This window comes from Oryctolagus cuniculus, chromosome 2 (assembly GCF_051225735.1).
Source record: "Oryctolagus cuniculus isolate XC-2025 breed Fujian yellow rabbit chromosome 2, ASM5122573v1, whole genome shotgun sequence".
NCBI lineage: Eukaryota > Metazoa > Chordata > Mammalia > Lagomorpha > Leporidae > Oryctolagus > Oryctolagus cuniculus.
Window position 1 is genome coordinate 45,861,725 of NC_142868.1, and position 15,031 is coordinate 45,876,755.

The 15,031-nt window shown below is 44.0% G+C and overlaps 1 protein-coding gene across 2 annotated transcripts in view; it reads left to right on the forward strand.

The window, feature by feature from the left end:
* Positions 1-15,031, forward strand: part of FBXO16 (F-box protein 16) — a 65,060-nt gene that overhangs the window by 30,513 nt on the left and 19,516 nt on the right. For both annotated transcript variants that reach the window (XM_089325452.1, XM_089325453.1), the window contains 2 exons: positions 248-454; positions 4,932-5,096. In XM_089325452.1, coding sequence (XP_089181578.1) covers positions 248-454; positions 4,932-5,096 — 372 coding nt within the window. The remainder of the gene's footprint in view (positions 1-247; positions 455-4,931; positions 5,097-15,031) is intronic.

Genomic DNA, 15,031 nt, shown 5'->3' on the forward strand with positions numbered 1-15,031 from the left:
CAAGTTCTTATGTCAAGTGCATCTCCAAGTACACACCCAGGTTCTGCAGATGCTCCAACATGTAAGTATGAGAGAGGTCAGGTAGGTGGCAAAACCCAGAATTTATTAGTCAAGGAAAGAAATACATAATACGCGTTAGAAACAAATGACAAACTTGCTTTTGATGCCCTTCCTATCATTTCCTCATAACAAGTCTCTGCTGTGCGACTGCACTTGGAGCTTTTTGTGTTTTGTTTCGTTTCTCCAGTTTGACAAATGGACAGACTCTCAAAGGAGAAGAGTCCTCACAGGCCTGTTGGAGCGTTGCTCCCTGTCACAGCAAAAGTTCTGCTGTCGAAAGCTTCAGGAAAAAATTCCAGCAGAAGCTCTGGATTTTACCACCGAGCTTCCAAGGGTGTTGTCTTTATACATCTTTTCTTTCCTGGATCCCCGCAGCCTTTGTCGTTGTGCACAGGTAAAGTCAAACGAGTGGCCTGCGACATGTTCTAGGAGCAGCTTTAAGAAACTCTGAAATGTGAATTAAGGTGGAGGGGGGGGGAGGACAGAAAAGCCACACATGTGAGGGGGCTTCAAACTATTCATGGAGGGTGCCATTAAAAGATAGGTTTAGGAGCAGGTGTTCTGGCACAATGGGTTAAGTCACCACTTAAAATAGGAAGAAGCAGATGATGGCTCAAGTACTTGGTTCGCTGCCGCCTAGGTGTGAAACCCAGATAGAGTTCCTGGCTCCTGGCTTTGGTCTGACTAAGCAGCTACTGTTGCAGACATTTGGAGACTGAACCAGCAGATGGAAAATTCTCTGCCTCTCTCTCTGTCTCTCTGTCTCTCTCTCTCTGCCTCTCTCCCTCCCTTCCTCCCTCCCTCCCTTGCAAATAACATCTCAATCTGAGTCATGAAAGATGGCATTTCACAATGAGACTAAGTATCCTACATGTTTTAGAGACATCTGCATTTCTCCTTCTGTGAACTGCTGTTCATTTCCTTTCCTCTTTTTTAAAACCAGGTTTTTGGAGTTATTTTTTAACGAGAATCTTCTATATCAGAGAAAGCATGGGGAAACAAGAATTTATCCACTATTGCTGGATCAATTGGTACAACAGCCATGGAGAGTGATTTAGTAGCATTCAAATTTTAGATAAAAATTCCCTTTGACACAGTAGCTTCACTTTTTGGTTTGTTTGATGTCCAAGTAAGAATACTGCAGCATTGTTTGTAATAGCAAAAGGTTGAAGTAACAAGAATGTCCACCAGGAGGGGATTGAGTAAAGAAATTTTAAAAATCTGTAAGTTGTGTTATCAGAGAAAAAAGCAAATGGTGCTGGGCATTTGGCACAGCGATTAAGACATGACTTGGGCTTTTCTGCACCACCCGGCGAGGGGTCCATACAGCGTAACTTAAGGGGAAGTCATCACAATTCTGGAGCCCTTGATGTCCTGCAAGTGAAGGAGGAGGATGTCCTCAAATTCCTTGCAGCAGGAACCCACCTAGGTGGCACCAACCTTGACTTCCAGATGGAAGAGCACGTCTACATCATAAATCTGAAGAGGACCTGGGAGGAACTTCTGGTGGCAGCTCATGCCTTTGTAGCCATTGAAAACGCTGCTGATGTCAGTGTGAAATCCCCCAGAAACACTGGCCGGAGAGCTGTGCTGAAGTTTGCTGCTACCCCCGGAGCTACTCCTATTGCTGGCCCTTTCACACCCAGAACCTTCACACTAACCAGATCCAGGGAGCCTTCTGGCAACCATGGCTTCTGTGGTTACTGATCCTAGGGCTGACCATCAGCCTCTCACAGAGGCCCCCCCCCCTTTTTTTTTTAAAGATTTTATTTATTTGAGAGGTAGAGTTACAGACATTGAGAGGGAGAGACTCCAGGTTTCCCATGCCAGTGCAGGGGCCCAAGGACTTGGGCCATCTTCTACTGCTTTCCCAGGTCATAGCCAAGAGCTGGGTCAGAAGAGGAGCAGCTGGGACTCGAACCAGCGCCCATATGGGATGCCGGCACCACAGGCAGAGGATTAACCTGTTGTGCCACAGTGCTGGCCCCACAGAGGCATCTTATGTGAACTTGCCTACCATTGCTCTGTGTGACACAGACTCTCCTCTGCACTATGTGGACATTGCCATCCCACGCAACAACAAGGGAACCTATTCAGTGGGTCTGATGTGGTGGATGCTGCAGCACCAGCAGTGGGCGCTGCAGGACCCAGGAGGTTCTGTGCATGTGTGGTACCACGTCCCGTGAACACCCTTAGGAGGTCATGCCTGATCTCTACTTCTATAGAGATCCTGAAAAGATTGAAAAAGAAGAGCAGGCTGCCGCTGAAAAAGCTGTGACCAAGGAAGAGTTTCAGGGTGAATGGAGACGCCCAGCACCTGAGTTCACTGCTGCTCAGCCTGAGGTTGCAGACTGGTCTGAAGGCGTGCAGGTGCCCTCCCGGCCTGTTCAGCAGTTCCCCACTGAAGACAGGATTGTTCAGCCCACCACTGAAGACTGGGCTGAAGTGCCCACTGCTTAGGCCACCGAGTGGGTAGGAACAACCACTGAGTGGTCTTAAGCTACTTTTCATGGTCTCTGAAGCAAATGTGGGAATGAGGTTGAATGGAAAATAAACACCAGTGTATACAAAAAAAAAAAAAAAAAAAAAAAAACCAACAACAAAACTATTTGGGATTCCCATATCTGATACTGGAGTGCCAGGATTTGAGTTCCAACGTCACTTCTTGTCCAGCTTCCTGCTAATGTATACTCTTGGGAGCAGCAGTAGTGGATGAAGCACTTGGGGCCCTGCCACCCACATGGGAGACCCTGAAGTTGGTTCCAGGCTTCTGACTTCAGTCTAGCGCAGCCCTGGCTATTGGGCACATTTAGGGAATGAACCAGCAGAAGGAAGATCTGTGTCTGTCTCTGCTCTGTCTACCTTTCAAATAAACAACAAAAAGCAAATATGCAGAACTGGCCTACCATTTTGGAAAGAAAAATAATACATTCATATTTGTTAATATATGTCTCAAATATTTCTGGAATAACATAGAAGAAATTGGTGGCAGGGGTTACTTCCAGGCTGTGGGATAGGAATGGGAGAGAAACTCACTTTTTTACTGTGTGTGTCCCTTTGTAGCCTTGAATTTAGTGTTAGTGTACATGTATGACCTATTTCAAAAATGAAATAATTTTTCAAACAGCAATCTAAATGTTAAGTTATAGTATCCTATAGCCATATGATAAATTATTAAGCAGCAGTTAGAAAGAACAGAGAAAGTTTACCAGTTTTGCTTCTTAACATGCCTTGAAAAAAACTGAAAGAAAAGGAACCATTGTGTCCCTAGTAATGTCCTCTTTGATGGATGTGGTTTTACATATTGTTTTTCGTTAAACTGCTCAGGATTCCCCAAGTTTTTTGCAATGAGAATGTTAGCATTAGAGAGAAATTTGAAGTAGCTAATTGTATCAGCTGGATGCAACTAGATGTCAATCTTGCAAGAACTCAGCTTGTTTTATTCCCACCATTCTCTATGGGGAAAGACACAGGCCATTGGTCTTCAGCTAGATTTAAAATAAACAATAAAGTCATTACACCACAACAGCTCTGAGCTGTTTGTAAAATATGGGGGTAGGGGATATTAGGGAGATGTGTCATAGTTTTGAAAGCTCCTGCTTACCTGTCTAGTCTTTTCTCTCTAGTGCGTGCCTGCACACACACAGACAAAAACCCTAACCAAAACCTTATCTGCCTTTGAGAAAAAACCAACTTAAGTACCTAGGTCAAAACAAGATCTAAGGAAAAGGAGGACAGGAGTGAGAACTGTGAGACATTTCTCCCAAACTCCATCCCTCTGTTGAACTGAGTTAATTTGCCACTTGGAGATAAAGGCGAGTGTTTCATTTCTGGGTTGAACAAGAAGTAGATGTGATTTCTGTTCCTGCCTGTAGGGCTCTGTCAGATCCTCTAACCTTTTTTCTCCTTCCAGCTCCTGAACCTTTTATTTCTTCTAATTGTGCCCTATTCCTTCCTTGATGTCTCATCCTTGGCACATAAAACAATTCCAAACTTAGGAGAAGCTCAGACAGCGAGTGGGAGGGAGACAGAGAGGGATGGATAAAAGGATATTTGTGTGCATAGCAAGAGCCATTATAAGGTGGCCTGATTTTGCTGCTTTCTTTTGTTAATTTACTTAATTAACCTTGAAATTGGATTTGAAGGTTAGATATCACCTTTGCCACTCTTATGACTAAGACAGAGAATTCCTATTCTCAACTTTATATACAGACTTGACTTTAGTTTCCAGTGAGACTTACTCAAAATCTAGGGTAACTTGTTGGAACTACTGCTACTAGGGCTACCTCCACTGTTTGTTGGATGTTTGGGGTTGGCCATAATGCAATGGAAATGGAAGGCACAGAACAAATTCTTTATGCTCTGAGGAATCCTGAAAGCTATATAAGACACACTATATAGTATCAGTAATTAGGTCCTATTTAATTAAAAAATTTTATTTAATGAAATTGTAGGAATGGAGGAAGAGAGAAGCATACCACAAAAATAATTTTTAAAAGTATAGGTCTGAGTTTACATCACCTTCATATAACTTTCAAAGGACATTCAGAAATGTTGAGAAAATTCCAAAGTCTATCTGAGCCTCCGTCTTCTCATTTGCAAATGATTCTCATTTGTGATACTTATATGTACCTCTCAAGGTTGCTATGAGGATGGTGAATAGGTTCTCTATTTCTAATTCTGAATTAGCAGTAAAATAAATTCTTCTGCCTAGATACAAAGCACTTCAGGTAAGAGGTAACTGTTTAAGCTGTGATTTGGAGGAAAATGACAAAAGATGAATTAGATCTAGGGTGACAGCTCAAAAACCTAGAGAAAGGGGCATGTGAGCTGAGTAGGTTTGTTTTTGTGAACTGTCCTTGTTTTTCCAGGTGAGCTGGCACTGGAAGAACTTGGCTGAGCTGGACCAGCTCTGGATGCTCAAATGTTTGCGGTTTAACTGGTACATCAATTTCTCTCCGACCCCCTTTGAGCAGGGCATATGGAAGAAACACTACATTCAAATGGTGAAAGAACTTCATATTACCAAGCCTAAGGTACGTTTGAGACAAAAATCAGCAAACATATGAACATCGGCTATTTATGAATTCTAGAACTAAGAATAAGTGATCCAATTTGAAGTGAGGGAAGTGAGGTAGTTCAAAGGCAATTCACGATGATTTCAAAATTCTCCTGAGAGATGATAGCCCTTTTCATGTATCAGTGTGAGTTAAGAGCCCTCATCCAACACTCCCAACCCAGAGTGTCCCTCTCTGATTTCTGCATCTCAGACTCACACCAGAGAGTTATGATGGGGGAACCCTGTGGGTAACACACGGTATTCATTACTTGTGAGTCTTCAAATTTTACTTTACTAATTTAAATGTTCTGTGATTCTACCAGATAAACTGAAGTTTATTTTTATATCACACATTAAGGAAAAGTTTTCCAACAAATCACTCATTAGGAAAGAGGCTGATGGGAATTGTAATATTCTTTTTAAGCTAGAAACTAATCAGTGTAAGGGGCCAGCACTGTGACATAGTAGGTAAAGCTACTGCCGGCAGCACCAGCATTCCATGTTTCCATGTGGGCAATGATTCACGTTATGACTGCTCCATTTCAAATCCGCTCCCTGCTAATGTGCCTAGGAAGGCAGTAGAAGATGGTTCACTTGGGCCCCTGCACCATGTGAGAGACCCAGAAGAAGTTCCTGGCTCCTGGCTTCGGCCTGACTTAGCCTAGGTCATTGCTGCCATTTGGGAAGTGAATCAGCGGATGAAAGAGCTCCCTCTTCCTCCCTCCCTCTCCCTCTCCCTCTCCCTCTCCCTCTCCCTCTCCCTCTCCCTCTCCCTCTCCCTCTCTGTAACTCAGTATTTCAGATAAATAAATCTGAAAAGAAAAAGAAAAGTGTAGCAACAGAGACAGAGAGGGGAGAGAGAGAGAGAGAGAGAGAGATCTTTCATCCATTAGTTCACTCTCCAGATGGCCATAGCAGGCAGGTCTGGCCAGGCTGAAACCAGGAACTCCATCCTGGCCTCCAATATGGGTAGCTGCGTCCAAGCACTTGGGCCATCTCCTTCTGGCTTTCAGGAGTATTAGCAAGAAACTGGATCAGAAGCAGAGTAGCAGAGACTTGAACTAGTGCTCTGATATGATATGCCAATATCATAAGCAGCAACTTAACTCCCTGCACCACAATGCCAGCCTCACTATATTCATTCTTTTATTTTTTTTTTAAGATTTGTTTATTTGAAAGGCAGATTTACATAGACAAAGACAGAAAGAGAGATCTTTCATCCACTTGTTCACTCCCCAAATGGTCACAATCACCAGGGCTGAACCAGGCTGAAGCCAGGAGCCATGAACTTCATCCAGGTCTCCCACATGGGTGGGAGGAGCCCAAGCACTTGGGCCATCTTCTGCTATCTTTCCCAGGCCATCAACAGGTAGCTGGATCAGAAATGGCACAGCCGGAATGGGAACCAGCTCCCATACCGGATGCCGGTGTGATAGGCGGTAGCTTTACCTGCAATGCTACAATACCAGGCCTTTCAACTATATTCATTCTTGTAGTCACAGTTAACTAGATAATTTATGAGAAATTTTTATGAGCCCTTTGTTCATGGCATGATCTTCTATACATATGAAGAGTTGTACAACATTTTGTATAATAGATGAGTTCCTGAAAAATTATGTTCAAATTAAATTTTTTTGAAAACTTCTATTTAATAAATATAAATTTCCAAAGTACAACTTTTGGATTATAGAGGTTTCCCTCCCATAACCACCCCCCACCAGCAAACCATCCCATCTCCCACTCCCTCTCCCATCCCATTCTTCATTAAAATTCAGTTTTAATTATCTTTACATACAGAAGATCAACTTGTATATACTAAGTGAAGATTTTAACAGTTTGGACCACACAAACACACAGAGTATAAAGTACTGTTTGAAAACTAGTTTTACTGTTAATTCTCATAGTACAACACATTAGGACAGAGATCCTACATGGGGAGTAAGTGCACAGTGACTCCTGTTGTTGATTTAACAAATGACACTCTTATTTATGACATCAGTAATCACCCAAGGCTCTTGTCATGAGCTGCTAAGGCTATGGAAGCCTCTTGAGTTCACAAACTCCGACCTTATTTAGACAAGGCCATAGTCAAAGTGGAAGTTCTCTCCTCCCTTCAGAGAAAGGTACCTCCTTCTTTGATGGCCTGTTCTTTTCGCTGGGATCTCACTCACAGAGATCTTTCATTTAGGTCATTTTTGTGCAAATTAAATTTTTAAAATGATTTTTAACACCACAGGGTAGGCTGGCACCTTGGCTCACTAGGCTAATCCTCCACCTGCGGCGCCAGTACTCCGGGTTCTAGTCCCTGTTGGGGCGCCAGTTCTGTCCCGGTTGCTCCTCTTCCAGTCCAGCTCTCTACTGTGGCCCAGGAAGGCAGTGGAGGATGGCCCAAGTGCTTGGGCCCTGCACCCACATGGGAGACCAGGAGGAAGCACCTGGCTCCTGGCTTCGGACTGACGCTGCACACCGGCTGTAACGGCCATTTGGGGGGTGAATCAACAGAAGGAAGACCTTTCTCTCTGTCTCTCTCGCACTGCCTAACTCTGCCTGTCAAAAAAACAAAAACAAAAACAAGAAACAAAACAAAACAAAAAAAAAACGCAGGGTAATTACTTTCTGAAAAAAACTGCAGTGAATCCTGCTGAAAGTGAAGAATCTTTTTGAAACATTAATAGTGAACCCTGTCTTGCTCATTCAGGTTTAGATTTTATTGTGTTTTCTTAAAGTTGTAAAACCAAGATTCCTGAGACCTAGGGATCTCTGAAATAAAAGGGTCTATTGAGCCCTTCCAGACGCTAGCCAGAAAGAAGACTGGACCCTGGGACAAGTTTCTGCAGCTTCCAGCAGCAAGGCTGGAGAGCAGTTGGAAAAATATCCACTTAACTCAGAGCTTAGAGCATCGTTTTCTTTTCATTTGAATACAATCACCCCCTTCTGGAAAGGGTGTTTTGGCACAGTGGGTAAGAGGCCTGCATCCAAGAAAGAAAGAAAGAAAGAAAGAGAGAGAGAGAGAGAGAGAGAGAGAAAGAAAGAAAGAAAGAAAGAAAGAAAGAAAGAAAGAAAGAAAGAAAGAAAGAAAGAAAGAAAGAAAGAAAGAAGATGCCTGCGCCCCTTATTGGGTGCCTGGGTTTGAGTCCTGATTCCATGTTTTATCCCAGCTTCCTGTTAATGTGCATCTTGGGAGGCAGCAATAATGGCTCAAGTAACTGGGTCCCTGCCACCCATGTGGGAGACCTGGATTGAGTTTGGGCTCCTGCCTCTGCCTGACCCAGCTCAGCTGTTGTGGCCAGTAGGTAGATGATCTTTGTCTATCTCTACTTCTCTGTCTCTCTTCTTTCTCTTCTCTCTCTGTCTCTGCCATTCAAATAAAAATAAAAATAAAAATAAATACTTTTCTTTTAAAGAGAATCACTCCCTCCAAAAAACATGCTCTTGTGAGACTGCCTGGCGCAGGAGGGCCAAGCAGCTAGGCCAAACAGGAGGCTGCACTTCAGAAGTGGACTCTTTAGACATAAAGATAAAATGATAATAAGTTACTTTCAGGAATGTGAAATGGTCTTTTGGTATTTTCCTGACAGTAACTGCTAACTGATTAACCTCTTTCATTTCCTCCCCTCCCATTCTGGGTCTTGTCATTAAATTTATGACATGTTGGAATTTTTTTCTTATCAAAATAGACTCCACCTACATTTAATATAGTAATAAAATGTGCATAATTAATACTGATACACTTGCAATTCTAAAACCAGTCTTTCTGATTTCAGTAGTTGGCACATTCCATGAGGATTTATTTAAAAACAAAGTTTTAAACTTTTGATGGAAACATTATTTTAATAATTATCATAGTAATGACTCCTTACCTCACAAGATTTTTTGAATCTTAACCTAAGTTGAGGAGTAAGCAGTGACATTCAGTAGCCGAAGCTCAGGTTATTGTGGGGGCAGAGAGAAAGTTGATAAACCCAGTAGTAGAGTAAAAGGAGGTCTTGAGTGTTACGTAGAAAATTGTGACATTAATGCTTTCTCTTTCACAGCGACTCTTTTCCACAAAATATTTATGCCTAACTCTGTGTTGCAATGATCAATCGTTTCATTACAGAAAAATGCCACCTCTTTGTTTGATATTAAATTTCTGTAGGAATACTTCACCATATAAACTTAAATTTTTTTCTGTTAAAGAAGCAGACCTAAGTCAGAAAGACTAGATTTAATAGGCATTTGACTGGGCTGGCGCCGCGGCTCAACAGGCTAATCCTCCGCCTTGCAGCGCCGGCACACCAGGTTCTAGTCCCGGTCGGGGCGCCAGATTCTGTCCCGGTTGCCCCTCTTCCAGGCCAGCTCTCTGCTGTGGCCCGGGAGTGCAGTGGAGGATGGCCCAAGTGCTTGGGCCCTGCACCCCATGGGAGACCAGGATAAGTACCTGGCTCCTGCCATCAGATCAGCGTGGTGCACCGGCCGCAGCATGCCGGCCGCAGCAGCCATTGGAGGGTGAACCAACGGCAAAGGAAGACCTTTCTCTCTGTCTCTCTCTCTCACTGTCCACTTTGCCTATTTGACTAAGGCTGATAAAGTCAATTGTCAGCACTATACATACTTGTGTAAGATGTGCAATTCCCTGAGATGACTCCAGTGATGTGAACACAGGCGACCACGCAAGTACAGCAGAATTTACCCCCCTTCAAGCAACATCACAAACCCCCTCTCCCTGTGCTTCAGCATAGCTTAAAAGATGTTATGAGCCGATGGGAATAGTTAATCCAAGTTTCCCAGCCTTAAAATTAGAGAATTGGACTAGGAGGATCTGTATGTGAGTCTGCACTACCCATACCACAAACCATGCTCTCAGAAAGGCAGTGGAGCCGGCGCCGTGGCTCAATAGGCTAATCCTCCACCTTGCGGCGCCGGCACACTGGGTTCTAGTCCCGGTCGGGGCGCCGGATTCTGTCCCGGTTGCCCCTCTTCCAGGCCAGCTCTCTGCTGTGGCCAGGGAGTGCAGTGGAGGATGGCCCCAGTGCTTGGGCCCTGCACCCCATGGGAGACCAGGAAAAGCACCTGGCTCCTGGCTCCTGCCATCGGATCAGCGCGGTGCGCCGGCTGCAGCGGCGACCATTGGAGGGTGAACCAACGGCAAAGGAAGACCTTTCTCTCTCTGTCTCTCTCTCTCACTGTCCACTCTGCCTGTCAAAAATAAAAAAATAAAAAAAATAAAAAGAAAGGCAGTGGGAAATGCTGCCTGTCAGAATGCCAGAGTTCAAGCCCTGCCTCTGCTTCTGACTCAGCTTCCTGCTAATGCGTACCCTGGGAGGTAGCAGGTGATGAATCAAGTACCTGGGTCACAGCCACCCAAGTGAGAGACCCAGATGGAGCTCCAAGCTCCTGGTCTGGCTTTGTCTTGGCTCAGCCCTGGCAGTTGTGGCCTGGCAGTTGTGGGCATGTGGGGAGTGTACCAGCTGATGAATATATCTGTGTGTGTGTGTGTGTGTGTGTCACTCTGCCTTTCAAATAAATTAATAATAAAAAAAGATATTTCAGGGACCAGCGTTGTGGCGTAGTGAATAAAGCTGCCTCCTCTGACACTGGATTCCCATATGTGCACCAGTTCCTGCTCCTCTTCTGATCCAGTTCCCTGCTAATGGACTGAGAAAAGCCGTGAAAGATGACCCAAATGTTTGGGCCCCTGCCACTCATGCAGGAAAGCCAGATGAAGCTCCTGGCTCCTGGCTCCTGGCTCCCGGCTCTGGCCTGGCCTAGTCCTGGCAGTTGCAGCCATCTAGGGAGTGAATCAGAAGATGGAAGCTCTCTCTCTGTGTCTGTCACTCTCTCTGTAATCCTGACTTGAAAATTTTATAAAAATGACTTTAGACTAGAAACACAGGAGTAAATTAAACCCAAAGTAGCTAGAAAGAAGAAATAATAAAGAACAAGCATCAGTGAAATTGAAAACAGACAAACAATAAAGAAAATCAATGAAGCCAAAGCTGGTAGATACAAATAGAATTGATAAGTTTCCAGCTAGACTAATAGGGAAAAAAGAGGGGCCAGAACTGTTTCACAGTGAGTTAGGTTCTGCTACTCTGCTTCTAGTCCAGCTTCCTGCTAAATAATGCACCCAGGAAGGCAGCAGAAGATGACCCAAGTGCTTGGGCCCTACCACCCATTTGGGAGACCTGGATGAAGTTCCTGGCTCCTGACTTCAACTTAGTCCAGACCTGACTATTATGACCATTTTGGGGATAAATTAACAGATGGAAGATCCACCCCCCACCCTGTCTCACTGTTTCTCTGCCTTTCAAATAACTAAATACATAAATATTTTACAAAAAAATACAAAATTCTAATATCAGGAATGAAAGGAGCATCATTGCAGATCCTACAGACATAAAAGGATAATGAAAGAATATTGTAGACAACTTCATGTCACTAAATTATGCCCTCAGTTGTTTCTCAACATAGCAGGACCACTTCCCTTAGGCTACAACCACATAAAACTTTATGAATTTCACACACAAAAGACAGACTCTTAATTTGGAAATTAAGCAGAAATATTCTTTGGCAGTGGTTGAGATTTGAATACTTGATAAAATCTTGTAAACAATATAAGTGAAATGGGAAAAATCATTGAAAAATACAATTTATTAAAACTGACACTCATGTGAGAGACCAAGATAGAGTTTCTGGCTCTTGGATTCAGCCTGATCCCAACCCAGCTGTTGGGGTCATTTGGGGAGTGAACTGACAGGTGGAGGATCCCTTTCTCTCTCTGTAACTCTGCCTTTCAAATAAATAATTTCATCTTTAAAAAGAAAATATGAAGAAATCTATATTGATTTAAAATTGAATTCATAATTTTAAAACTTATCAAAAAACTCCAGATCCAGATAGCTTTATTGGTGAATCCTCTCACATACTTAGGAAAGAAATAATTGGCCGGCGCCGCGGCTCACTAGGCTAATCCTCCACCTGCGGCACCAGCACACCGGGTTCTAGTCCCAGTCGGGGCACCAGATTCTTTCCTGGTTGCCCCTCTTCCAGGCCAGCTCTCTGCTGTGGCCCGGGAAGGCAGTGGAGGATGGCCCAAGTGCTTGGACCCTGCACCCCATGGGAGACCAGGAGAAGCACCTGGCTCCTGCCTTCAGATCAGCGTGGTGCGCTGGCCGCAGCGTGCCAGCCGTGGCGGCCATTGGAGGGTGAACCAACGGCAAAAGGAAGACCTTTCTCTCTGTCTCTCTCTCTCTCACTATCCACTCTGCCTGTCAAAAAAAGAGAAAAAAGAAAAAAGAAATAATTCCAGTTTTACATAACTTTTTACACACAAGTAGAGGAAGAGGGAATAATTCCCAACTTATTACCCTTATACGAGACAAGACAAAGACAAAGAAAACAAAACCACAGACCAAAGCCCCTCTTTAACATAGATGTAAAAATCCTTTAAAAGTATTAACAAATCCAATCCAAAAATATATAAAAAGAATAGTAGATGATGGAATAATGGGATCCAAGGGAAATCAGGTTGGCATAATGGTCAAAAACCAACTGAGGGGTGGGCATTTGTCCTGATGGTTAGGACACATCAGAGCCCCATACCTGGGTCTGAGTCCCACTCCAGCTTCTGACTCCAGCTTCCTGCTAATGTATACTCTGGGAGGCAGCAGTGCAAATGAATGATTTCTTCCACCCACACTGGGGGCATGGATTGAGTTCCCAGGTCCCAGCTTCTGCTCACAGGGCTGTTGTGGGCATTTGGGGAGTGGACCAACAGATGGGAGCTCACTAGCATGAGCTCTTTCCCTCTGCCCCATCTCCTTCCTCTCAAATAAATTGAAAAAAAAAAATGGTTAACCCAATCAATGGCCCATATGGGATGCCGGCACTGCAGACCGGGGCTTTAACCCACTATGCCACAGCGCTGGCCCCAGTTCTACTTCTGATGCAGCTCCCTTATAATGTGCATCCTAGGAGCCAGCAGCTGATGGCTCAAGTACTTGGGCCCCTGCCACCCAAGTGGGAGAGTCAGATGGACTCTGGCTCTTGGCTTCAGCCTGGCTCAGCCCTGGCTGTTACAGGCATTTACAGAGTGAACTGGTAGATGAAAAATATCTCTGTCTCTCTCTTTCTCTCTGTCACTCTGCCTTTCAAATAAAAAAAAGCAAACATTAAAAACATGAGTAAATATATGTTACTTTTGTGTGCTAGGTGCTAAGAGTACAAAAATCCTAACCCTGCTTTCACAGAGCCTAGCCAGTAACCCAGGACATAGACAAATAAACAAAGAATTATAAGACGGAGTACTAAATGTTATATATATACAAAAAGTGGTTGAGACAAGGCTGGGAAACTAACCGATTGTACTTGGAGGGATTAGCAGAATTCTTAATTTTTCCCAAATATTTGAAGCAAACCAATTTACCAAGAAAAGCTTCCCTAATCTCTTAATGAACAAAAATTATGCCCTCAATTGTTTCTCAACATACCAGGACCACTTCCCTTAGGCTACAACCACGTAAAACTTTATGAATTTCACACACAAAAGACAGACTCTTAATTTGGAAATTAAGCAGAAATATTGTTTGGCAGTGGTTGAGATTTGAATACTTGATAATATCTGTAATCAACCTCTACACAACTCAAAATTGTCATTATGTGTTATAGGTTGCTAGGGCTTAAATGTGTCCTTTTTATTTTAATGTCTTTTAAAATGTGTCCTTTTTATTTTTTAAAGATTTATTTTTTATTTATTTGAAAGGCAGAGTTGCAGAGAGAGGAGGGAGACAGAGAGAGAGTGACAGAGAGAGAGATGGATCTTCCATCTTCTGGTTCACTCCCCAAATGGCTGCAACAGCCAGGGCTGGGCAAAGCTGAAGCCATGAGCCCAGTGCTTTTTCTAGGTCTCCCACATGGGTGCAGGGGCCCAAGCACTTGGGCCATCTGCTGCTGCTGTCCCAGGCACATTAGCAGGGAGCTGGATCAGAAGTGGAGCAGCCAGGTCTTGAACTGGCACCCTTATGTGGTGCCATCATCGCAGATGGAGACATAACCTGCTATGTCACAATGCCAGCCCATGGAATGTGTCCTTTTTATGAAGACATTCAGTGCAGTTTTGACAAACTACACAATGATGTGGTGGAAGCCCTGGCAATGGAGTTTAAGGAGATTGGGTGGGTGGACTTGAAGCAAGATAGTCCTGGGTTCAACTTCTAGATCCAAATTCAAATTCTATTTCTGTATAAGTGGGCAAATTATCTGGTTTCTCCATTTTCAGTTTCCTCTTCTGTAAAATAGGATTGCATTTTAATTATTATCTTTTTTTTTAAAGCCAGAGAGAGAGACAGAAAGAAAGGTTGTCCTTCTGTTGGTTCACTCCCCAAATGGCCATGGTGGCTGGAGCTGCGCTGATCCGAAGCCAGGAGCCAGGTGCTTCTCCTGGTCTCCCATGCGGGTGCAGGGTCCAAGCACTTGAGCCATCCTCCACTGCCTTCCCAGGCCACAGCAGAGAGCTGGATTGGAAGAGTAGCAACCGGGACTAGAACCAGCGCCCATATGGGATGCCGGCGCCACAGGCGGAGGATTAACCTAGTGCGCTGTGGCGTAGGCCCCTAATTATTATCTTATAGAGTCATTGTGAAGGCTAAATAAAATAATGCATGGAAAGTGCTTGAGATAATGCCTGACACATGACAGACACTCTTGGGTGGTGGCTGCGGTGGCTCTCATCCCTGTTATTACCATGGGGATGATGATGATGTGTGATGGTGACATTGTTTTATTGTTATTGTTGAAGTATTTTTAAGATTTATTTATTTATTTGAGAGGCAGAATTACAGACAGAGAGAGGGAGAGACAGAGAGGTCTTCCATCTGCTGATTCACTGCCCAAATGGCCACAATGGCCAGAGCTGGGCTGATCTGAAGCCAG